This window comes from Chroicocephalus ridibundus, chromosome 7, assembly GCF_963924245.1.
Source record: "Chroicocephalus ridibundus chromosome 7, bChrRid1.1, whole genome shotgun sequence".
NCBI classification, from domain to species: Eukaryota; Metazoa; Chordata; class Aves; order Charadriiformes; family Laridae; genus Chroicocephalus; species Chroicocephalus ridibundus.
The window spans coordinates 8,088,922-8,115,102 of NC_086290.1; the positions used below are offsets into that span (position 1 = coordinate 8,088,922).

General features: G+C 37.2%; 1 protein-coding gene across 3 annotated transcripts in view; it reads right to left on the reverse strand.

Annotated features, from left to right (window-relative positions):
• The window catches only part of MGAT5 (alpha-1,6-mannosylglycoprotein 6-beta-N-acetylglucosaminyltransferase), a 135,345-nt gene that overhangs the window by 25,400 nt on the left and 83,764 nt on the right, over window positions 1-26,181 (reverse strand). For all 3 annotated transcript variants that reach the window (XM_063340803.1, XM_063340804.1, XM_063340805.1), the window contains exons 8-12: window positions 26,003-26,172; window positions 24,979-25,113; window positions 18,862-18,995; window positions 14,782-14,915; window positions 2,957-3,106 (exon numbers count right to left, since the gene is read on the reverse strand). In XM_063340803.1, coding sequence (XP_063196873.1) covers window positions 2,957-3,106; window positions 14,782-14,915; window positions 18,862-18,995; window positions 24,979-25,113; window positions 26,003-26,172 — 723 coding nt within the window. The remainder of the gene's footprint in view (window positions 1-2,956; window positions 3,107-14,781; window positions 14,916-18,861; window positions 18,996-24,978; window positions 25,114-26,002; window positions 26,173-26,181) is intronic.

The window sequence follows — 26,181 nt, forward strand, 5'->3', positions numbered from 1 at the left end:
AGCTTAAAGACAAAGTTTGTTGCTTGGAGACAGTAAATAACAGGCCTAGGTGGCTCAAGCGAGCATTGTACCCACAGATGTTACCATCCCTGAGTTACGGCTCCCATTATTCACATACTTTCAGCACACTGATTGTCTAGTGACAAAACCCCATAACTAAATTCATTATGGGGCTCTGGTCACGTTGCCTAGCGATTAAAGTGATTATGGTTAAAAAGTGTCCTTGAACATCACTGGATGCATGTGCACGCATACATGAGTCTCCTCAGGGCACAAAGCTCCCATTCAAGTCAGCTTGATTTTGTGGAAAACCTGCACTTACTTTCGCAATTCAATCCATGACCCATTTGATATAAACACAACTGACCCACACACGCAGCAGATGGCCAGCAGAGGCAGGTGAGTGGTGTTTTATGCTAAGCTACGTTAAAGCATTGTCTCTTAAAAGATACCAAAATCTGAAACCGTGAACATGCAGGTAACAAGACGACTTAGAGGAAGTCTGTCTGTCGATCGACACTGAGAGGCAGCCATGTGCTACGGCAGAACCGCCGGTGTACCTGCGAGAGGCTAAGTATCAGCTAGCGAAAAAAAACCACAACACAAAAAACCCTCTAAATCCACCTCCAACAAAAGTCCACACACACTAGATGGTAAACCTCAGTCTCCACTTTCAATCTCGGGAGCTGCTGTTTTACTTTTTCTGTTAAACTCGATATGTTGGAACAAGTAAGTATTAGACAGGAATAATAACCAAAATTCATGATGCAGTAAGCCGTATTTCATTTCCTTTTGTTGCAACATCAGCAATACATTGCACTCCCATTTGCCTGACAATAATAAGTATTAGGAGAAGCAAATGGACTCTTAACTGCTTATCATCAGGTGGAAGTTTTGTTTTGTTAGCCTGGCTGCATCATAAATAAATAATTGCCTTAAAAGGAAAACAGCTTTTGTCATTTGCAAATCTGCTAACAAAAGTTCAGAAAAGCCACATGAAAATACTGTTTGCAGACTTGACAAAAAAAATATTAAAATAGTTTATTATGAGAGATCGTATCAAAAAGATAATGAGATAAAAACACTGGTTTCCTGATACAGGATTCTGAAACACATTGATGTGTTTCTCAGTGCCACATCCTAAGAAATGCAGCAAATTCTCCAAGGATTTTCCCTAACGTTAGGAAGAAAAAAACCCCTCACCATTAAAAAACAATGCACAACAATAGTATAGAAAATCATTAAAGTCTAAAATGCTTGTAGGATTCTGAAAACAGTACAGTGTGGACCCACCCTTTTCACAAAAATAGTCTGAAAAATATGCAATTTGCTGATCTCAAGAGTATTTCACAGTCACAAGACAGTATCTTCTATCTGATATTTAAATTGCTAGTCAAAACCTGAGTGAAACTAGCCTGGCTGCTTCCCGTGTCACAGCCCCCCCTATTACTGCACTATGCTGAGTTGCTTAATATGTGTGTATCAACTTGAATTTGTCCTAAATTGAATCTATCTTTACATTGCATCTTAGAGCACAGCAAATATAACTAATAACATCTAGATAAGATATCTACTTAGTATTGAAAATCAAGCTATTTAGTGTAATACATGGATGGCTGATAAAGAATTAGAGGAAGATTTACTCGAACATAACTACTATTATGAACTGTACTTTGAAAATTTTAAGGACTTCAGCAATTCTGTAGGAAGTCCATTAGCTTATTTTACTATTCCAGTGAATAAAACTTTTTTTTTTTTTTTTCCAGAAAGAAGTCACTGTTTGTGCTTGGGGTTATAACAATGTCAATATTCTTCCCACGTTAGTACTATGATTAACACAGTGATTTCATACTCCACACAGGCAAAAGCTGTGTAATCTGAGTATTATCTATGATGAAAGTAAATGTTGACTTTTTAATCTGCAACATTATGTGTATCTGTATGCATCAAGTACATACACACAGTGGTTGCCTTTAAAAAGGCATAATTTGCCAACAGCTGTCACACAGAGATGTCAAATTACCATCATTTTCCCAAATATTTCAAAAAGGAGATCTCTGCAGTAGTGTGGGAAGACTGGGAAGTGCTTGCTTTTTTCTTTTGTTTTTTTTAATAGATTCTTCTGTAGAAGTGCACAGCAAGAAACTATCAACAATGGGGAGTAAGTGGTGCAGTTCCACACATTTTGCTAATTTTAAACACACAAACTAATTCTTTCACCAACTGGAAGTTAAACATCCTATTTAAATGTAATCTACTAAAGTGTTTTAATGTTGTAAAGTGCCACAAAGATTATGGGAATGGCACAGAAACTCCCACAAAGCATTCTAACTATGGACAAAAGTTTATTTATTTCAATGTATGTACTGTCCTTTATCTTGAGTTACCTTGCCTATAGGCCCACAACAAAGCATACCATAAAAAGCAGACTCTTTTGCTCGCTCTCTCTGCACAGCTGAAGCAGAGGAAGGATCTGAATGGCGAATGAAATGCTCGCCTTTCTGCTTTTCTCCCCAAGAGAGTAGGGTAACTCCACATTAAAGTCATTGGTAGGGCAGTGCAAGCACACCTATCGTACAGCTTTCAGATATTACCTAACTTTCACATCAGGGATTTAAAACAAAGCCCATTCTCATCTGATAATCTCCTTGAGCTGAATATCACATTTAAGACAATGAAAAACGCATTTATAAGCATTTCTCAAGCTGGTTGTTAAATGCGTCTGTAGGTTGTCGTCCCAATTTTCTAATAACAGCTGTCAGTTCACAAAACATGGACGTGATGAAAAACGTATTCTTAGCACACAGAAGACATCTCAAGCTCCTTTACATTTGGTCATTTATTTTTCCAATGCTTTTAAATTAGGAGCTCATTTCATTAGGAGGTGAAATGCATGCACTTCAGATACTGTCCCTCTGGTGCTATTTTTGCCACTGCTCCCTCTTGACAAACTTACTTTGGTTTCCCTCAGTAGAAACTGCAAATCCCGCCCACTGAGTATACCATGGTTTTTTACGTAGCCGGGAATGTAAATAGTGCTTGTCCCGTGAACAGTTCCATGGACTTCCATATAGGTGTGGATGATGTCCAGATAGGCCTTCTTATCCTGTAAGAGCAACAATAAAACATTTTCAGTCTTTACACATTTCAAGCAGTAGTGTTCCATCAGAGCTGGTTTTTATCTCCTGTACCACAAAAGCCAGAAAGACACAAAGTTCACCCATTTCTATATGATTTCTATAATAGTTGATCTTTTATTACATTATTAGTTTTGTTTTCTACTAGGTTGGAAGAAAACTGCAGCTTTTTTATTCATAGCATAGGTATAAATAAATCTATACGAAGGTCCTATTAATTTCTAAATGGACAAAAAACAGGTAACCATCAGAGAGCTGTAATCTCAGCAATACTTGGCCTAAAAATACTAAAAAACTCATTTTGAAATAGCAAATTTTCACTCTGTTTTTGTCAGAGATGCAAAATACTTAGTAATTGTTTTCTTTTTTGTAAAGAAATGGGCGAATCTCACCTTAGTAAGATGCACTTTTGCCAACTGAATAACTGAACACGCACCTTTATCTAAATACCTAGTATCTGAGTCCCATGAGGTACCTACAAATATTCCACTTACCTAAAGATTTAAAGGCATTTTGGAAAAGACCTAAAGAAGAGTAATGGCTTTAGTGCTGCATTAAAAAAAATAAAAATAGTATACCACCCTAGTTTGCAAACAAGAGTTACTTTAATTTTCAATGCCATATGTTTTTTGAGTTTTAAAGACTACTAGCATTCCAAAAGCAATTAGCTGTAGACTGTATTCACAGCCAGGATGCAGCACAGATCAGAGAGACTTTCCCTCAATATTTGCACATAGTCTTAGTAATAGCTCTAAAATCAGGCAACAAGTTTCTGTACTTCTTGGCAGTGAGGGAGTTTTTAAGAATTCTACTTTCACTCACTATTTTTGTCATGTAAATTCCCAGCCCTGTGTGAAAGCTGGCCAACAATTTTACTGAAGTTCATTCAAAGGGCAAGCAGACCTGTGAAAACCCTGTCTTTTCTCATCTTGGAGGAGCAGTAAGGCATCAAGCCCAGGTGAACAAACACTATCACTTCTTAAAATTTCCTTGCTAAATTAGTTGTTGGTATGCATTCGAATACACAGGGTATTTAGTGTCACATAACAACCGGCTTCTAGCTTTAGCTTGCTCTACTGGCGATACTGCTTGTGAAGAAGTAGATTGTCGGCCCCATTATTAAATCCCCCTGTTCCAGTAGTGATGCCAAGTTTGGACCAATCAGACAATGTGCCAGGCTAAGTATTATATAAAACAGCCAAAAAATTCAGACAAATGTGCTTTCTTGTTTGATGTGGTTGCTGTTATTGTTAATTAACACAAATTATTAAAAAAAAAACAAAACAAAAAGCTTGCTCTGTTTTTTATTTTTCCTTTTACTTCAAATTTGAATCACTCTGACAGAGATGGTCTTTCCATTATTTGTAAAGTAGAGTGGCATAATTAAAAGCTGTTGAGAAGCGTTATCTACTTTGTTAAAAGAAAATCCATTGTAGAACTTTTTCTTTGCAAATGTGAGAAATATAAAAGGAGCGGCCTGGTCTTATTTGCAGAATGCAGCAGTGGGCTGGCGCTGGAGGCACACCTTAATCCTGCCTGCCTGGCTTTTAGTACAATCCCTAAGGTTCTAGTTGATGTCCTGAATGGGAAGAGAAGGCAATGAAGCACAGCTACTACCGACGTGATGTGTCTACAATAAGAACACTAACACACATGCCTCGGATTTTATTGGCTCATATCACACAAATTGATGACATGGTTGCACTCTAACTTAAGAAAAATATGAGAAGTAAGGAGCTAAAAAGAACAAAACCAGCATTATCCAAAATGGCACTTATTTAACGGTATCAATGGCAATTTCACAAACCTCTGCTACAGAATATTTAGCTGCTCTGAAATAAAATATTTGACACTAAAATTATTCAGTGTTTACACTCTTTCTTATGGTTCCTGAGAAACGGCATTATTGGCTGTAGGATTATGGAAGATTTTATATAGGTTCAAAAAGAAATTATGGAAGAAAAATCCACGAATTGTTATTGATCGGAGACACACAACTTTTGTCCCAAGCAGTTGAGGAACCAGTTGTCTCTGATGGCTGTGAAACACCTGATTTTGCATTCTCCCTTATGCATCAGGTTTTTGCTATTTTTGGACTAGATAAATCTTTTATCTGAACTGGCCTTGCTCCTACCTTATCTTTCTTAGCTCATTTTCAAAGATGCATGTAAAACAGACCAAAAGAAATGCAGTATTTTCACGTCTCCTGTTTATATGTGATGCCAGTAGAAACCTAGGAGGATTCTGAGAAGCATCTGTGAAGTTCCTTGCTTAAATTCTGCTGGAAACACTCTGATACATACAATGGACTTTGAATTTAGCCCGAAATATTATGCAAATCATCTTGTTAATAACAAAGTGAATCTTCCTACTATATCCATCTGCTGTCCTCTATATAAATACCAGCACTTGATGACTACAAAACAGGGAATACAGGATTAAAAAAAAAAAGGTGTCTACGACGATGGGATGATTAGAACAGGCTTCCATGCTGTATTTACAGTAGTATTTTCTAGGGGCAGAGGGAGAGTTTTTACTTAAACCCTTAAAGTTACAAAACCATGTAATAAATATTACTAATAAATTCAAATTAACGGAGCAGACATACAAATTATATTTAAAATTAATATGTAACCAATCAATACAATTTAGGAAGACAAAGCAAAAGCAGTGATAAAATCAGCATGTTTTAAGCATCTCTGCAAGCGCCAACAAAACATTAAATTAACTATCCATTGGGAACATTACTTAACCATATGACTGACTTCTTTCCTGATTCAGTCTAAAACTAGAGATAACACATTTAGTATCCCAAACAGAATCAATTCTTCCATGTGTAATATTTAGAAAAATAATGGACTTTTAAATGGTGTTGCTGGGTTTTCATCTCCACAAGACAGAGTAACTACTGTAGACTGTGTTACAGAGTCTATAGAAATGTTTTTCCTCACAAAGGAAACTTTATAGATAGATGGGTATAAGTAAAGGGATCAATATGTAAAAATTTTATGAATTAGTTTTCAAACCACAAGAGTACAAACCATGAAAAAACAACACACAGAAGCTGGGCAAAATCGTTTCGTCCGCCAAATGGGAATCTCTTTCTTTTAATCAAATGAAATTTTTAAAGAACAACTGGAACACCGAGTAGCATCTTCTCTTTATTCCCTGTACATAAAACAACTGTTTTTAATTTTTCCAAAAGTCTTTCTTTCTGAAGGAAACAAACAAACAAAAAAAAACCCCAACCAAAAACTCACAAGGCACAACCCACAAAACAATCACTCCCTTCTTCCCTTATTCACTTTGAGTAAAAAGCTACTGCTTTCATAACCACCTGTAAAGCACTATAAAAACAGTTAGCACCTTATGCCTTACACAAATCTCACTAACATTTGTCTCCTTTTGCATTTAAGTAGTCCTGAATTTCCACTTCCTTGTAGAAAAGTGTTATTTTGGATCATAAAAGTATATATTGCAATAAGCTGCTCCACCAAAAAATAATCAGGGCACATAAGTCAATTCTAAACATTAAAAACACTGAATTAGAAAATGAAGGAGCGTAAATATGGCATTTATAAATAGAAAGGCTATACAAGTAGAAAAATCAAGAAATAAGATTTGCAAACAAAATATCAACATTCCTTCAACTGTTAAGCCACTTCCTGCGTTTGCCTGCTTGGATGCAGATGTAAATATTCTTTTATCTTCAATCATTTGACAGTAAACTCCAGCTTTTTACTTTCTCCAAATTGAATTCAAAGAGAAAAGATCACGGGCTGCTGGCTGGTAATGCAAAATCAACATTCCCTGCAGAGTTTGGGTCAGACTGTGCTATTCACCCATGTCTGCTGGCTGTACTGCAAATCTAGACTTCGAGCATGAAATACAACCATGTTAAAAAAAAAAAAAAGTCAAATTATTTCTCCTCAAAATCAAAATGGAAGAAAACTGTGAGTAACAGTCATACAAACCTTTTCTGAAACAGTTTTTCAGCAGCTAAAATAAACATGCAATTCAGGAAAGTAATTTTTGTTGATCATCGACTGCAGAACTGTTATTACTGTTCATCAATTATTTCCACCTGCTTTTAAAAGCATCATGATAAAGCCTTTCTCATCAGAGAAATCAAATGGCAACTGTCTGATAAGTCTTTCCCTAAGACAATGTTGTCAAGAAGACACAGGCTGAAGGGTTGAAATTTTAAGTTTGGTGGCTGAAAAATTTAAGAAGTGTAAAAGCTACAAAAAATACATGGTAGAAACACGATGCACTAAGAACTAAATCCTGCTTTTAGTTTTCTTGATGTGGTAGATGGTGGGAATCAAGAACTCCGCTTTCCCACTTTCCCATCAGTTTGTCAGTCTGAGGTTGTCAGAGATTTTTGCAATTTTAGACCATTCAGGTACCCTCACAGAACATCAGAAGCTCAGCACTGAACAAAACTAAGCCCCACACAGGCAGAACTACAGGCCGGTTCCATTATAGAAGAGAGTGATTCAGAGTCCCAAACTGGTTTATGAGGTTGAAAGTTCAAACTGCAAAATGTATGTAAACCAGCCCGTATACCCTGTCTCACCTTCTTATGTTGGAAAAGTCAGAAAATGGTATTATAAAGCTTGACAAATGTAACTCAGAAAAGTAAGTCCTGGGAGAGAACTTTGTGTGTATCCTAAATGCATACTGTTAAGTCTAGAAGTCCTAACATCTGGGTGCTCATTTGCCAAAGTGTCGAGTCCACGGTAAGCCAAAATCCAATGTATACACAAAGTATGACAATTGAGATTCTGACACAAATATAAGATTGGAAAAAACCTCTCTTTTTGACAGCCGTCACAGTGTCAAAAACTTTTCAAGACATCCTCGAATAATGAAAATCCAGTCTACCAGGGAACTAGGAGAGAGAACAAATGCTGGAGAATTCAATGTACAATAATGTTAAGAGAGTTAAAGAGATACAGTGGTAAATTACAAAGAGTAGATGATGTCTCTTGGAGCTCAAATACGAGCCTTTCAAACTGCTAACCACGAAGTACTTAATGCAGAGTACTGAATTTATAAATGGATCTGGAGATTATCCTGTGATTCAGGACTAGCAAGTGTGAATTCTACACTGAACAAATTATCTGAAACTTAAATAATGTTTTAACTATAAAACTATACAAAACCAACAAAATTACAATAGTCAATTCTTTCAGTAGAAGGAAATCCTCTCTCACCACATTGGTAGTGTTCTCTGAAGAAGCCAATGAGTATGTGGAAGCTTTTTAAAAGTTCTTAAAGGAATTAAGTCTCTCTGGGATAGAAGGGAATCACCTTTGTGACTGAATAGTCATCATGCGAAAGAGACGTGCCGAAGTGTGCAGTCAACGTGTACCGTTCAGAGTAGCAAAACTGAAACTAACTTCAAAATGTCAGAGAAAAACATCACAACAGTGAAGACTTGGAGTTGCAAAGCTTTTGAAAAAGCCCTCTCAGTAATCTATGGGAAAAAGTGACTAGAAAACAGAATGAATGATAAATTCAATATAAATAAACAAAGTGATGCATGTGTTGAAAACCAGTCCTAGCTTTACATATGAATAATGGAACTGAGCTAACCAGTGTCACTCAAGACTGAAGACTTTGCATTATGATAAAATACGATTATGATCCATGAAAAAACCCCCATAGTATAATGTTCAGTATCAGTGATAAGAATTACTGGAAAGGAATAGAGAAATAAAGAGAATATCATTGAACTGTTCTATAACAACACAGTTCTCTCCCTCCTCAAACACTGTTGTGGTTCTCGTGCCTTTCCGCAAAAAGAAGCAAAAAACGCTGGATGTGGTTCTGAGACAGGTAAGAAGGATCCAAGCTACAGAATGGTTTCCATCGTTACATACAGAAATCTATAATGAATTCATTAACGATTCTTCAGCTTGGAAAAGACAACTTGGCAGAATATGAGACAGGTTTACAAAACCATAATTGGCATAAAGAATATGGATAGAGACTGACTAATCATAATGTCCTGACACAAAGGAAGCCAAACAAAGCTGGTAGGAGGCAGGTTTAGGAAAACCCCAAAGTTAACGGCTCCTCCTGCAACAGGTCAGAGATTTGAGGGACCCCATGACAGAGAACACTGTGGATGCAATTAAGTTTGCAAAGGTTCATGATCAGACAAGAACTCTGAAAACAGCTCTTACTGAGATCTCAAAAGTTTGTCAACAGACACTTAGTTTGTCAATAGACAAACAGATTCAGAAAATTCCCTGAGCTGAAAAAAGCTGGAAAGAGAGAGAATATGCAAAGGAAGTAGTCCGTAACCTTGCCATGCCTTTGCTCTCCCTTGAGTGTCCATTTACAGCCCCTTTGCTAGGCACCTACCACACACATCTCCATAAATACACACCAGTGTGCACATATATATACATACGTATCTATGAAGTTTATTTGCACATATATAATCTTTGCACAAAGAATGAGTAAAAAATCTCAGTAAAGACTCGTTCTTCAAGATCTGCCAGGAATCCTGCTTATTCAGTTCCCCAGCCTCATCTTTATCTATTTAATTCATCATTTCTTGCAGTTCTTCATCCATGAAGTTTTCTCCCTCCCCCCCACCTTTTTTTTTTAGACTGAGGTTTTTGAAAGGTTTGATAATTTTACTGTCATTTAATGTGCATTAACCCCTAACCAGGCATTTCCTGTCCTTTGCATGGAAATTTCCAGAACTAACAATGAGACCCATTTGTGCACTGTAAGTGCTGAAGCTGAAAAATGCAGAGGTACAGATGAAAATAGGAAGCGAGACCACAGGAAGAAAAGGTCACGTTTGTTTTGTGATACTCAAATACTAGTAGGTGATTGCATTAATTGGTACCGGATTGCATAAACTGGTACTCCATTTTGCAGTTGGAGAGTTCTGCAAAAAGAAAAGCTGATCACTGACCTCTCTGAAAGGTAAACATTAATGGAAAACATTTTTTTAAAATTTCTTCATAATAAACAAAATTCTAATTTTTGTAATCCCTGTTACAGAATAAGCCTTCAAAAGTGTACGTACATGTATACTTATTTACTGCACCTATAGCTGCTCAGTTCCTTTGATTTACTTGGTTTTTTGATCCATACAGCTTTAAGAAGCAAATGGTGAATTTCAGAAATGTTGCTGAACTAAAGAATTTGTCTCATTTCAATTTGTTATGTGGCATAAAGCAGGACAGTGTTCCTGGTGACAGCAACTAGGGTAAGTTTTGATCGGTAGATAAGCCCACAGTGCTGCTGCAAATTTGGAGGAAGACAAAATAAAACCACCACAAGAAAAGTTTGAGAGTGCACTGACCACATGGGAGAGAAAAGGTGAGAAGGATCTTTGCTCCCTTTTCTTATGTTTCTTTTAGTTTAAAAAAAATGGAATGAAATGTTCCAAATATGAAGCAGAAAAACCAATCAGAAGGAAGGGAAAAGGCAGTGCTGCCAGCAGCAAGACATTGATCTCTGCATGTAACAGAACTGTTCCTAGAAGTACAATTTTTCCTCTCTGACTTCTCATTTTCTTCCTCCACCTTCATGCAAGAGGGCACACAATGGGGAAATTACATATGTCACATGGAGCTGTGAAGGGGAGACATTAGCAAGAACAGCTTTGGTTATGTACTTTCCCATTAAGAACAAGCTAAATGTAACCACTTCCCATCTCTGATTCTTTAAAACTCGTTATGCAGACAGTATACATTTAAGAATAATGCCCATCTCATTGTGTGGCATTAGTAACACATATTATTTGCCTTTAAATATATAAATATTTTTCAGGCAATTCCAATAGACTGTAATAAAATCTACTAAAGCAATCATCATACAATTGTATGTTATGCATTAATGGCTGTTTTCTGACACAAGCATAATTCCGACTTCTCTCCCAGCACCCCATAAAAAAGAAATAGCAGATAATGTAAAATGAATCTTGAGTCTTTTATCTTTCTAGGATTAAGGGTAGAAGTATTGGAATAGTGTGACAGGAAGTTGAAGGAAGAACAAAGAAAAGCCTTAGACCAAAACAGGAGCTAAGATGACATGAAAGGCTTCACACATTCCCTTTTAATTGAAATGTTCTGCAATTAAATCAATTTTGATAATGGGGAGCATTATGGGTTTCAGTCACATCTTATTCATTCCTTCTTTTTAACTTAGGCAGAGATAGGACTCTCTTTACTCCTTAGTACTGCCAGAAATCCCAGACAAAAACACAAACTTTTGATGGCAACAAACACATCCAAAACTTGGCAAACATTGCCCTTGATAGGTTACCTCTAAGGATAACCTTTAGAAATGTGGCAAAGTTCTCTAGAGTCTCCCATTTGCAATCCTCAACCCATTAAAGACTGATTTACTTATCAGAGGGAAGTAAGTAAGATGTATCTTCCAGTCTGTGCCGCTTAAATCCTTCCTTCCCTCCAGCAAGACGTACCCAGAGCTGCCCGCTGTTAACACGGGACGAATGACGCTGGTCTCAGGCCATGGGCTGACCGTTTTTTATGTATCCAGCAGAGCTGACAGAAGTCCTCACTTTATTTCCCTCCCCCCCTGCTCCCCCCCCCCCCGCCCCGGTTACTTGTTATGTTCATACCACAGTTTAGCCTCACTGAATGATGTGGGAAGACAGAACATTGTCTGTCCATGGCTATATAAAACTATGATGGCAGTTAGATAACTGTTTGTTAACTATTCTAGTCCCACCCCCAGGGAAAAAAGATCCTGCGCATACCTCAGTTCCAGTTCAGCCTGCTTGGTTTAAAATTATACCATTTATTTGCAACTGGTATTCCCCAAAAGCACCTCAGTCCAGGGACTGGAACGCTCTCCCCTCCACACTGTGCTCCTCTAACGACTGATTAGACCCAGTGGTGACATGTGTATTCTGTGGAGATTACACTTTTTGTTAATTGGCCATGTTCAATATAAAGAAAAGGAGCAGAATAAATAGATTAGTCTGATTCCGTACCAGCCACGGTGGCAGATGAAAAGAGCACTGAACAGGGAAAATGAAGGAAACATGAAATAAGCAAATTACACAGACACAAGATTAGTTCAGGCTTTCTGTTGATCAGAAGAATTGGATTTTATCACTCCAGATAAGACATCCCACGCTGTCACCGATTCAAAGCCTATCTGCAGTGATTGCATTTATGTACCAGTGCATATGGGCATGACGGCAGTTACAGTCTGCAAGTTACAGTTTTAATGTGCTTGATGTTACAAGCATACACTAAGCATTTTAATATGGCCAGGTATTAAGTCATACATCTTCGAAGAAACAAGACAGGCAATACTTATAGAAATGGAGCAGCAACTTGAAAAGCGGCAGCTCTAAAAAATAATACAAGGGTCTTAGCTGAGAAGTCATCTAAACACGAGTTCCTAATGGTGAAAAGGGGACATGCCTAACAATGCATGTGGTATTTCTTTTTGATTTGGTGCTGGTACAGCCCATGTGACCTTTGCTAACATTCACATTTCAAGAGGAATGTGAATAATCTTGAAAAGGTTCAGAGAAAACAGACACATGAGAACACTTAAGGATTAGAAAGCACAAAGCTCCCAGTGGTTCAGCACATACAGGCTTTTCAGGAGATGACTATGGGTTACTTTCACCTCAACCTATATATTCCTACAGGGAAACAGAACAGAAACATCATCAGTCCAGTAGACAAAGTCTATAACTGCCACTAGGACTGGAAATTGCCATTTGGAAATCTGTACCAGAAGTAATGCAAGTCTTAAGGGAGAAGGCAATTACTCAAGGATTTTACCAGAGAAAATAGCGTGATTTCCATTGTGTGCTATTTAAAAATCAAGATTGGATGTTCTTTTCCAAAAAATCATGTTTTTGTCTTAATCAGCCCATGAATATCCTATGTGTCATACAGAATCTCAGACTAGGCAATCACAAATCTCCCCTCTGGGCATATAAGCTATTAATACATATTTCTGAATTCACGCAGACTTAATAAACTGAGAGAGATATATATGTCAGTGAAAAAAAACCCTGGTGACTAAGCAACTATCTTGTTCCTTAAATCCAACAGCACACAACAGGTTGTTCTGCTGATATACACTACAAATCAGGTCAGGAAGTATAGATTATTATTACGTGCAACTGTTCCTGAGAGACTGATAATGAGACCGGGAACTAAAAGTACAAAAGCCTCAGCTAGAAGAGACTCAAATGAAAGGATCCCAGCTCTGCTCCAGCATCTGCAGGTAGAAAAAGAGACGGCAGACGGGGGCATACTAAGTTGTTCTACTCCGCAAGCCAAACAGAATAACTGTCACAGTATTTACTACAATTTAAAGCAAAATTCCCTTTTAAGACACAGATTACATGGCTTAGTGCAACAGGCCCAAACATGAACCTGAGGGATCACAATCGAACACGCACAGCTAATATATATATTTTTCTCAGCACAGTAGCCAAGAAGGATGCAACTCTTCCTTTTTGCTACTGCTGGCAACACTCTCATTTCTCTTAAGGTTTTGTTTTGTTTTGTCTCACAGATGGATCGGTTACTTGTAGCCCTCACTTTTCAAGAATTTATTCTGTATAATCAGAGTTCTCAGACTAAATGTTGCTTCTGTGGTTCAGAAAACTGTGCAAGGCTGATATTCTCATGCCACTGAAAAGGATGGAAAATGTGAGAGGTGGGTGCTCTCACTCTCATATCGTTTGGTCCTAAATGTGGCACAGCATGTACCGATCAGTTCCTTTTTCAGTTGACAAGAGGCTTAAAATAAGGTCTTCCTAGGCAAGAGGGGAGGCATACAGAGTATATGGGCACACAGAGCTAGAGGTAACTTGGGAGAAATCCAGTTATTAGTAAGTAATTGCTTTTCTTTGAAAACTGCATGAGAGAGACGCTCCCAGGTGTGGCAGCCTGGAAGAAGGAGCTCCAGAATGCGGACAAAAAGCAGAGACCACTATGAGCTTAACACCACAATATATTTTAAATTGATGAAATTATGACCAAATCTTGGTGTTGTTATTCTGCAGCTCTCATCTGCAGATGGGAGACAATGCAGTAATTGCAATATTTAAGAAACAAAACTCTGATATTATTACAGGGAGATAAAATGAGACTGAACACTTCTAGGGTTCACTTCCTATATTGGAAGAGTAACCACCAACCATCCAACTCGCTTCTAGGGTCTTTAGTGAAACACAATTTCCAGTTCAAAATGCAGCATATTTTTGGTTGTAGATATAAGAAAAGATGTAAGGAGATATAAGATGTAAGTAGATATAAGAAAAGAAATAATTTGCTTATGACTGATTAAAGTTCACAAAGCCTCTGACACCTTCAATTTCCCATTACTTTTAACGGCTTCTGCATTTTCCAAAATTGTTGTGATACCAAGACTATAAACATTGTTTATTCTATCAAAGGTGTACATAAATAGCAAAGGATCCACATTTAATCTAGACAGAAGTTTCCTCATCAGAAAGATTTCAAAATGTTCAATTTAATTATTTAAATATGCTTATTTTCAGAAAAAAGAACTTAATAGATTTAGAAAGAAGGGATACTTTTAAATTTAGATTGCTTTATTATATTGATCAAAATAAATTTGCTCAAGTACACTAGCATAGAAAACTCACCTTCCAGAAATTATCTACTTTGCCATAAACGAGAGATTGATTCTGCCTTTTGATGTCGTTAATGTGTTTAATGTCACTGGAATTCAGATGCTGCTCTACCACAAATCCAAGGAAGCTGTTATCCGGAGTGTGAGCTGTAAGACATGGAGCATATTCAAAACCTTTTAATGTATCAGTTAATGGTACAAAAGCATGAATGTTGTCAGAAAAGTAGGTATAAGGAGCAAATTAGTCAACAGATCACTTTTCCTTCACATTCAGACTGATGAGAGATAGATTTGCTTGTTTATTATCGAGAATAGTTCTTACTGATTTTAAGTCCTGCTGCATATGTCTGCTGAAGTAAGCAGCTCTTTTCTGGCTTGTTTCTGACAATAAAAATTCTGTAGCTGGACCAAGGCCAATGATAATGATTTTTTGTGTGCTAAGCTTTATTTTATTATTAGAGATAAAAGAACTAGAGATAAGAGAATCCAGCTTGACAATCTCAGAGACGCAATGCCAAGAATTTGAAAAAACCCTGGATTTCTGCTTGTGAACAAAGCTGTATCTTGCTCAATGTCATAATTAATTTTAGTAAATTTCTTGGGTTCACCTCCTGTATTGGAAGGGCAACCAACCAGCCACCCAACTCACTGCGTATTATCTATCCATGCTAATTACTACCCTACAAAATCACACTACGCAGATCCGAATACAAATTTCACCGCCAATTCACTCAGATATATCTATCTGAAAACACTGGAAGGTGACAACTGAAGGTGGCAAAATTGTTGTTAATCCAGCACCCAGACAAAAAAAGTGCATGCGAAGGATATGCAATTTAGTCGTAGTTTTCTGTCTTACTTTCAGCCTCTGTTGGCCTTTTTCCAGCAGTGACATCCAGTAATACTAGCCACTGTTCTGCTCCTATAAAGACACAGACCTATAGGCTCATTAAAACAACATTTTTTTAATTGTTTTGTTCGTTTATGGTTTTTTTTTTCTCTTTTTATAGACAGGCTGTATAATTCCAGGGATGGACTCCAATATTCAAGGCTTCAGATAAAAATCCACCCCTACTATATAAAAATTACTCCAACATGTCAGATTTTTGCGCCTCTCTAAAATGTGTCATAACCTCACAAGTCTACGTAGAAATAGGCGGCAATAAACACTAGAAACTCCTCTATAATCCTCCCTTTTAAATTCTGGCACACAAACTGACAACTTCTTACTAAGCACACTTTGCAAAGTTAATGAACCCCCAAACAAACAAAACCCCAAGGACAATGCCCCAGGCACTTACGATACATGCAATGCTAAACCTAAAGTCAGAGTTATAAAAAAAAATAATAAAATTCTATTGCAATTATGAGGTTTTGCTTTTTGATTCCTGAAAATCAGCCAACTGGATAATGCAGGAGAACAGAGAAACCATACACAGTGGACACTTCTCCCTGCCATTACATTTAGTCTTTCAAATGACAATTACTCTTTTTCACAAAAAAATGCCTCAGCAACAGCTCGGCACTCACTTAGACCCAAGGACTTTTTAGAATTTAGCATAGCAAATGGCACATTGCAAATATGCCTGAAAAGGGGCGTTTTTTCCATCTTTTCATATTTTTGGATGAGAGATTGCATTCAAAGCAGAGGCAAGGCAGTACACACTCAAAAGAAAAATAAACCTTTGTTAAAGTTAGCACTTAGAACTGGTGGAATTCAGTGCCTCAAACATCACTGACGGGAAGCAGTCAGATGGATTTTTATGCAAGATCATGCAGTTTTAAAAGTACCAGTGCTTTTATTTTGCATAAAAGACTTTAAATAAAAAAAACCTTTAAGGGGGGAAAAAAGCCCTCATGGTTCTGGAAGGCTCACAGAAGTCAAGATTTGGTAATATGCCACAGGTTTGAATATGGCCTGCTTGTTGCTCAGCAATAATTTTCTGCCCTTATAATCAGAGTTCTCAAAACATAATAGAGTCTGGGGATCTTGGGAAGCCGTCCAGTGTTCCAGTCTGTCATAAAATCTTTACTGATGCATAACATGCACTTTTAATCACAAGCCTATAAAGATGGTGCTATCTCTGCAGCAGAGAAGAAAAAACAAAAATTAACTTTAAATGTCACAAAACACGCTGACTCTTCTACACCTAGTGCAAAAAGAAGCAAAATCCTTGAATAATCTCTAGCTCTGGAATCACTCGTGCTTCAGAATGAGTTTCCTTGCAATCTATTTACCACTTTTCCTGCATAGAAATACCCGCAGTCATTTCCAGTAGGAAAAATTGGAAACGGTTATTTATTGAAATTCCAAGATAGTCATACCATTCTGAAAATTCATTATGAAGTGATTTGCTCTGAACAAGAGACTGTAACAGTACTCTATCCTGCCACGACAGAGGCCTTCTCTATAGAGAAGATTTACTTTCTTCTGCATTTCATGGGGTGGGATTGAGGAGCGCACACACAGCACGCAGCTGTACCACAAGTATTCAAGCAACTATTTTCCAAATGCATCATCACCCTTGGTCCTATCTTGAACAGGACCTTAACACACAAATTTCCCAACAGCTGGACTACTTAAATACAGCGGAATTGAGCTTTCAGCTCCTTTTCCATTTAGGACATAAACCAATAAATATTAGCAAATCATGTGGGTACAGAACAAGCTCTGCTTACTAATGTCCAGACACAAACTCTGCAACCACTTCCAAGTCACATTTCCCCACCGCACGTTTTGTTACTTGCTTCGAAACAACTGTGAATGCCGTCTTTTATCTTTTGAACAACCTTCACTTATATTTGTCTGGAAAAACTTGCACAGCAAATGTTGACAGACAAAATAGGCCCCTCTCAAGAATTTTACGGGGCAACAGAAATCAAAAGCATGTCAAGCAGACAGCCGCATGTATAATTCTGCTACGAAATGCAGAAAAGTTTGAAAGATTTGACTATGAAGGCTGGTGAGAGAGAACTGTGTATGTTCTGGCCTTGGTCTCAAGACAGGGACCACCATCAAAATTTGGAGGTCAGGCTGGTCACTACCAAGTTTTTCTTTACAGACTTGGGCTGAGAAGTTGCTGCACACAACAGCATGCAGCTTCTTCTTCCCTAAGTCTCACTTAGCCTCAAGCCAGCCAGCTCTGAAAGCTTTCTGCACCTTTCAGAGATAACAACTACTATTGAACTACCACTACAACATGGAACAGAAAGATCCTTTGATGCTAGAACCTAGTGCCATAAAGTCAACGACTTTAGTCAAGTCAAAAACCTGCTAGGGCAGGTCACAGTAATCATTTAATCTGACCTAATTTATATACACTTTATATTTTTTTTGTGTTCTGTTTCTTTTTTAGTGTTTTTTTGTTGTGGGGTTTTTTTTTTTTTTTTTTTTTAAAGATATTTAACGGTCCTTCAAAGATCTACATCAATGCTGAAAACTACTACTTGTTTTTCAATAGCTTTGTACAGTGCTGGCAAATAAACGTGAATCAGTTCACCTCAGGATGGATGCTCACAACATGAAAACCACCTAGCTGAAAAATCTGAGAAATCCACAAAGAAGTAGAGACAAAAAATTATTTTTGTGGAGTTTCAGTTATTAATCTTGAGTGCAAAAATTAGCGAAGGAATTGCGCTGCTCAGTTGTTGAGGGGAAAAAAGCAGAAATACAACATTGTTAAACTTCAGTTTAACATGATGAAATGCAAGAGTGCGGTTTATAAAAATGCAATCTAGCAAGTTCCTCAAAAACACATTGCTTCATAGCAGGATTTGAGAGTGCAAAACTAACAAAAGCAAACTCACTGACACTTGAAGGAAAAGCCAATCACAACTTTCCACAGGTACCCTGCGAATAAAGTTCCCTACCATTATTTATATTCAGCTGATATTGTTATTTTGCAGTTGCTGGATCGAAGCATGACAGAGCTTTTGCACAGACTACAGACACTTACTGACGCTTACGATTCTCTCCACTTAGCAGCTACGTTTTACTAAACCATGAATTTGTCTTTCATAATACAAAAATCGTTCTCAATGACAACGTTCCTTTTTAAAGCTCTGAAATATTTATAAACACAGGGATACTTACGGAACATTGTATAAAACTGCTGTGGATTAAGGTTCCACTTTCCCCATGGTGTCTTGTGGCCTTTAGACTGGGCATAATGGGCATGGTTAAACTCTGGTTCAGTTCCAAAGGAATCCAGAACCCTTAGCATACACCTAAAAGAAAAAAAAATAATTTACTGTAGGTACACATGCATATGTATATATAAGCATGTGTGTGTATATATACATAGTTATGATAATTAACAAGATGTGTTTTGCTTTCATTTGCAACTGTGGATGATTTATAAACTGAAGGTACATTTCAATTTCAAACATTTCTGTTCGTATTACATTTCACAAAGACATTACGATCAGCAAATTCAAGGATATATCAGACATTCACATAGCAACCCTGAAGCTTATTTTGGGTTTCTTTGTTCTTACATAATTAAGTTATACTTTAACGTCCAACTAGAGTTTCTGGGAATGCTACTGTGGTCACCTACATTCCTGGGGCTCTGAAGCCGAATTTAGGCAGAAGAAGAGAGGATTCTTCATCTATTTTCTAATGTTCTCACCCATTACCACAAAATCAAATGCAACAGCCAAGGGCCACATGCCAAAAAGATCAGAGCAGAATAGCACTTTGTCTTTAGACAATTGTATTTAGTCTCCAGGTTCTGACTTTTGGGTCAATTAGACCTACTGGAGCACTGAAGACAGTTAATTTGCTGAATGCTCGCAGTCAGACAGACCATTTATTTGTTTATGAAACATTTTGTCACAGACTTCTGAAGAAGCAATGCAAAAGTCAAATGTCTGCAACAACCAGTCTACAACTGAAAGAAACCTTGGCATTGGATTACAAAGGGTCTGGGATGTCAGAATCACACTCAGTCCTTTATTTAAACTCCTGTTAATTCCTTGGGAAAAAAACTACTTCATTTATGAGTGGCTCCTTTCGAAAAAGGGCCATAGTACACAAGAGGCACAAAAAGTCTCAGTAGGAATAAGGCAGCACACATTCTAGTACACGCATTCTAGAAGTTATGTTTCCAAAATGCAGCCTGCCAAACCTTTGGCATGGCTTGGACAGGAGCTTTCCAGCTGTCACACCAACCATTGCTCTACTCCAAATGAACTGGGTTATAAGGCTCCACAGCTGCTGACCCAACACCATTCTTCAGCCCTCCACAAACAACATTTTCAGAAAAGACTTACATAGGACGTGTTCCTACATCATGGGCCACTATGTTATAAAGACATGAACTCTTATCACTGCCCATCATATCGCTGGGCTTGTACGTGCTAAGGAAGAGACACAACCTCACGGGTGGCAGAGAAGGGAGGTAGCTGCAAAAGTTACTATTAAAAATGGCTATATTTCTCAGTCTTCAACATCTCTCGTGCTCCAAGCCCATATATGTTCTGTTCAGTAAAACACTAGGATTTTGGCTTTAAAACGTGAAAGAATTTAGCCCCCAAAAGGCAAGAGAACTTAGCTCCAACTAATTTTCGGTTTTAAAAGATGAAAGAATTTAGTCCCAAAAATACATTTACATATTTCTTATATGTTGCTCCTTTCTCTAAAGTACCTATTAAATTGGGAAACAGAAAAAACCCTAGCAACTTTTAAACTCTCATATGAAATGCCACCTTTGTGTTTGAAAGTACAAATAGAGCAAATTTATTTTTATTTTAATCTTCACAGAGACCTTTCAAGCAAAAAGAAAGTCAAAATATACAACACATTATGATTCACCAAACAACAAAGCTGACAGATCAGTTTCTGTGCCCTGTTTTATGTCAACTGTTCTCAATGAAAATATTTTACAACAGTGGCAATTATCCCTGCATCATACAAAACACTCCAGCAGGACCAAAACAACTTCTGCACTGATGAATCATTCAGTAATAAAAGCCCTCTTATTTCTTGGCAGGTCTTAAAACAAAATCCTTATCAAATATACAGCTTTTGGGCAGGTACTTGAGTACAGGGGAATGAAAAATGAGTGAAAGCTACTGAAAAACTGCAACATTACTGGAGTTTGGCAAATTATATATGTAAGGAGCACGGCAGCGCATGTGATCAGCTCAAAGGGCTTTGTTTCTTCTCTTTTTCCTGGATTCAGACGTAAGGTATGTAGCACCCATTGTTGAGAGGGACATGTGTAACTATGTCCAATACACAGGGTCTCTGAAGCAGTAGGACAGGAAACGTGATGCAACGGAAACTAAGCTAAACCAGGAAGCAGGGAAAACAAAAAATATTTATAGGATTCAGGCATAAAGTAAGTTGGAAAAAAGAAAAAGATCACAGGAGAAAGTGCACGTGTGTGCAGAAATGGTATGAGAGGATCAAACGCTCACCATTTGTTTCACTTTGCGATTTAAATTTCTTTCAATTGAACTATTTTAGAACAACATTTTGATCCTATGTATAATGTTTTAGCATTTCTAAAGTGAACTAATTATATTGAAAATGGCAAAACAGTATTTTTTTTTTTAAAGCAGGGATACATTTCAAATAAAAATGTTAATTTAGTGTGATTTCAACTTTAGTTATTCACTCTGTTTCCTCCTCCCTCCGAAAGCGTCACCTAGCTTTAGCAGGAAGTTGCAGAGAATTACAACATGCCTTGGAATTGGTGTCAGACTGATTTGTCTATTCAATGACTAATTAAAAAGAGGATTGGTGGATAGCAAACTACTTACAGAAACATCCATATTGCAGTTTTCTAAGATATTAGAAGTGACAATTTTGGGGCTCATAATAAAGACTTAAACAAAAGTAACCCAGGATTAAGACCATTTTTAAAGCACCTGGTTTTCCTTAAATATTGGGCATAATTGAGGTTATAATATTACTCTACTGACATATACTTCATCTTGGTCTACACAAGCAATGCTGTCCAGCAGGTCAAACAAGCTGGTCAAAACCCAACCAGTTCTGGTTTGGAAGCTCTGTAGGTGTGCTGAGCTCAGGCACAGCAATGTGCCAGCACAGATACACAGATTCCCGACTGTTTCGGCTCATGTCCAGCCAGCTCAGATGATGAACAGGTCATATCTGCCTGGAGAAACCCTTGCAGACACACACATTTACTTTCAGGCCACTCAGTACTTGCATTTAAAATGTAAAAACTTAGTCAGAAAATAAGCCTCCTAAAACAGATGTATTCTAGAGAACATGTAAGAAGCAGGAATGTTGCTCATTTTTCAGGATAGCTGTCATGTTAATTTATTTCAAGATTAAAGCCAGCTGGATTTCTGGCATATGGGAATGAGTCATTGCCAGAGAGACTGTAGAAAAATGAAAAAAATACCAGATTCTTATATGCCGTATGGAGGATGGAGGTGCTAAGAAAGGCAACGAGCTGCACTCCTCTAACTATATTAAGCTACTAATTTTTATGTTGCTTCGTTGCACATAAACTGCACTCAAATATCCAGACTTCGGAACTGAAAAATACAGCACATTCCGGCATTCTTCTGCCTGAATAAGGTGCACTCAAAAATGAGATCTGTTTTGCTGTACTCGTGGCTATTTACAGCATCAATTATAGCACAGGTAAAGCATGAACTACCAAAAGTCATTGGTGCTAGAGATCTCAGACGTACAAAACAGTATTTGAGTTGTTCAGAAACACTCACCCCTCAGAGCAGCAGGGCCATTCTTTTGAGCTAGCAGTTCTAGAAACCTGATTTGCAATTACCAAACACGTCCTCAGGGGCCAGGTTCACTCACAAAGATGATGAAGGACACTCTTATCAAGAGACTGTTCTGAAGGCATGAGTGTATTCTACCACTCTATTCCAATCTGAAGTGACTACACAAGTTTTTATTTGTATTTGAGTCTGGTCTGCATAAACCAGACTGAGCCGACCAGCATGTCTGCTGAAAAAATATATAGCATAAAACAAAACGCTTCTTTCAAGACAAAGAATTATTCCTACTGACAATAAATACAACTGAGTGAGAAAGTGAAGTTTGTAAAGAACAAGGGTTGTAAGACAGCTTTATTTGTGATAATGTTTATTTTACTGGAATGAATTACACAAAGATGTGTAATTATGCTTACACTGGACTTACTAGTTTTAACTTAAAAATATTTTAATAACAAAATTTATGAGGTAACTCATGATGTTGAGAGAAAAAAAAAAAGATTGCAAGAGGATTCTCAAATAGGACATAGCCTGCACGAAGCTATGAATTAATTATTCTACTCTAATCAATTCTGGTAGTCTCTGCTAGACTCTGGACCCCATTTTGTACACTGAACTTGAAGAAATTATTAGAGAGATTCCCAACAAACGCAATAAGCTTGATGAAAGATCTATAAAACCTGAATTATAAGGAATGATCCAAACCTCTAAATTTCTTTTGAAGAAAAGCAAACTGAAGGAAAATCAGTATATAAGATGTTCTAGAAGCTGGCAGAGAGGGGAAGGAAGTAATTTATTCCCCAGAACCATAATAGAATAAGCAGTAACGACGGGCAGGTTGCAAGAAATTGGGCCAAGAAAAACATTTTAAAGAAAACTGTAACAATATAAAATAACAGCTGGGGCATCTTTTGGAGTCTCCAGTAAAAGATTAAGCAAAGATCTGTCAAGAAGGACAAATACATCCAATCTACTTTTCAGCAAGGGTATGGACTAGATGAGGTCCCCTTCCATCCCATAAAATGCAGTGTTGCAGAAGAGAGGCATTAAGTAATTTTTTTCTTCTTCAAAAGCCTAACAAAAACTCCTATACTATCCTAAGGTATTTATTTAGAGTTAATTTTAATTCTGCTCTCCTAAACCAGAAAAAGTTGGTCATTATGACAAATTAGGAATCAATGAAAAACAGATTGACAATTTATGATTTAATGATTCATGAAATAAGCAAGAAAAATTGAAGAGCTAATCTAATAATCTGAATGTCATGGTGTATTTCCATATCTTCATTACAGAATATACCAAGTGGGAAACTGAAAGCAAAAGGGAAGAAACATTTTAAATTTATAAGTATGGTTTTATATCCTGACCACAATACTGTATGTAGGTGATCGCCTGGTGACAATTACATCTGGCAGGCACACAACCAACTGTAGCTCAGTGGAAAATGGGATTATCTTTATTAGCAGGCTCCTAAAAACCAGAATATCCGTTTACTCCTCTGCTTCAAAAAAGAGAGTAAGAATAATCTAATCTGCAACATTGATCACAGTACTTTCATTTAAAATTACGCTGAAAAGATCCAATGCTCTAGAAAATCCTGAGGTAGAAAGAAAACAATTTTTCTGCCTGCAGTGAACGCCTTTCAATACCTTCCTTCAAGTAGGATTTACTGAACTTTATGGATCATGAAACACAGCTAATTCGATTAGGTATAGAAAAATCAAAGTCAGTAATTGAGATTTGGTTTTATTTCATGCTGCTATGTATTCGTACAACACACGCGAGGCTTGCTGATTTAAAGTTATTGACAAAGAGAAATGCGGTTCTAGAACTGCAGACACTAAGAAGGCTGTATAAATTAATTTCTTGACACTACCATCTTCCATTTCTAATGGAAAGATGTTTATAGATTACAGAAGTAACAACAACTACAGTTACCAGATTCATTCTTTAGACCTACCCCTGAAGACAACTCTCTGCCCAGCATTTTAAGGGATGGAACAGAAAAAATTGCACTGTGGTTGTTGGGTAATAGAATTAAAATAGATAAATCTCCACAATCATCAATCCAGTATGGCTACAAACACTAACAAACAAAACATGCCTTTGGTATTCCAACTATACAACAAAATCCAATTATCTCTCAACTCATCTACTAATTTACAGAACAAAGTGTGGGGATGAGGAGAAAGGTAGAGAAGGGAGGGAAAGAAAGGCAAAGATGATGACTCAACAAGATAAGATAATTCAGTAAGATTAAAAATGTCTGAATCCAAGAATCCCAAACTTGCTGTGTGGGATAAAGATGGTATGCAACAAACAGGTAATAGCCCTTTTATTCCTAAGAGTGAAAGACAACAGAGAACCACATTTTTAGTTTTAAATAAATTCAAATTCACATGGATGTACCTACCTCAGTATTTTGACATATGTTATTCAACAAAAGCTCTTTAACAAAGCAGTTAAGAGGTCAAATACGTGTTACACTTACTGGTAATGCACCCATGATGGACCAAGGGTTTTCTTAAACTGAGTGAGTCCCACAATATCAATGTAAATGAGTTCTACAACTTTATCCCCCTGGGTGGGGCAGCCAGATCTGTTACCAACAACTTTCTTCATAATCCTAAACAAAGAAAGAAGGAATATGGAAAAACATTACTTTCCAAATACCTTGAATAGATGCTGTAATACTATTTATACCAAGTATTCCCCTTTACAAAAGCGCCTTCCTCTAATTTTTTCCAAATCAGGAACCACGTGAGAACATTCAACTGCTAAAGATGCTCAGCATTTATCAAAGAACTGTTTATACATCAGTAAAGAGCTCATTTTCACTAGAAACCTCATCTAGTTTAGACAGGGGAGTAATATGGTTGGAATGTTTAAAAATAGTGTGCTCTGAAATTATTTGAAATAATTTCTGACTTCTATTGACAGCTTTATAATATAAGAGCCCTCTATGAAATGATGCTGTCATGTTTGTTATAAAAAAGTGAAAGCTGCGGAAAAAGTGTATGTGCTCAAGCTTAAAAGTGGTGTTTTATGCCTAATGCTGAACTAGTACGGCAAAGCAAGACAAAGATGAGTGAGGCAGCAATATGACCTAACAGAAGCAATTAACTATATCAAAAGTAACGTGTTTGAAGGATTTAAACCTTCATTTTAAAATGAGACACTGAGTGAAGAATAGCAGAAACTGAAGAAGAGGACATAGTCTCTAACATTTCCTATTGCAGGTGGTTAAAGCACCTGGAATGTTAAAGAATAAGCTGCTTAGTTTGAATTTTACAACATTCATTTATGAAGTCTCGGGAGCCTGAAGCTACAATGAAAACACATTATCCTTTTCATAGCACATATACTTAGCTCATGAAAATAATCTTATCGTCTGTTTGGGTGAATTATCACTTTCATTTTATGCTTCAAGAAATTATATACTGTTAATAGAAGCTTCAAGAGTTTACAATTCATTTTTTTTATTCCAGTTTCAAAAGTGAAAGTAATCTCCTTACTCCTTGAGCTCTGCCAGTGAAGCTGAAATCCTGATGTCATGGCCCAGTAAGTAGAGAGATGTAATTAAATCACTCCACTGGACTAATTCACCAAGTGGGCCACCGCTAAACGCATTTTCTGCAATTTTGAATCCAGATTCTTTTGTCAAAAGCCCCAGATGAACAAGAATCTGGAAAGG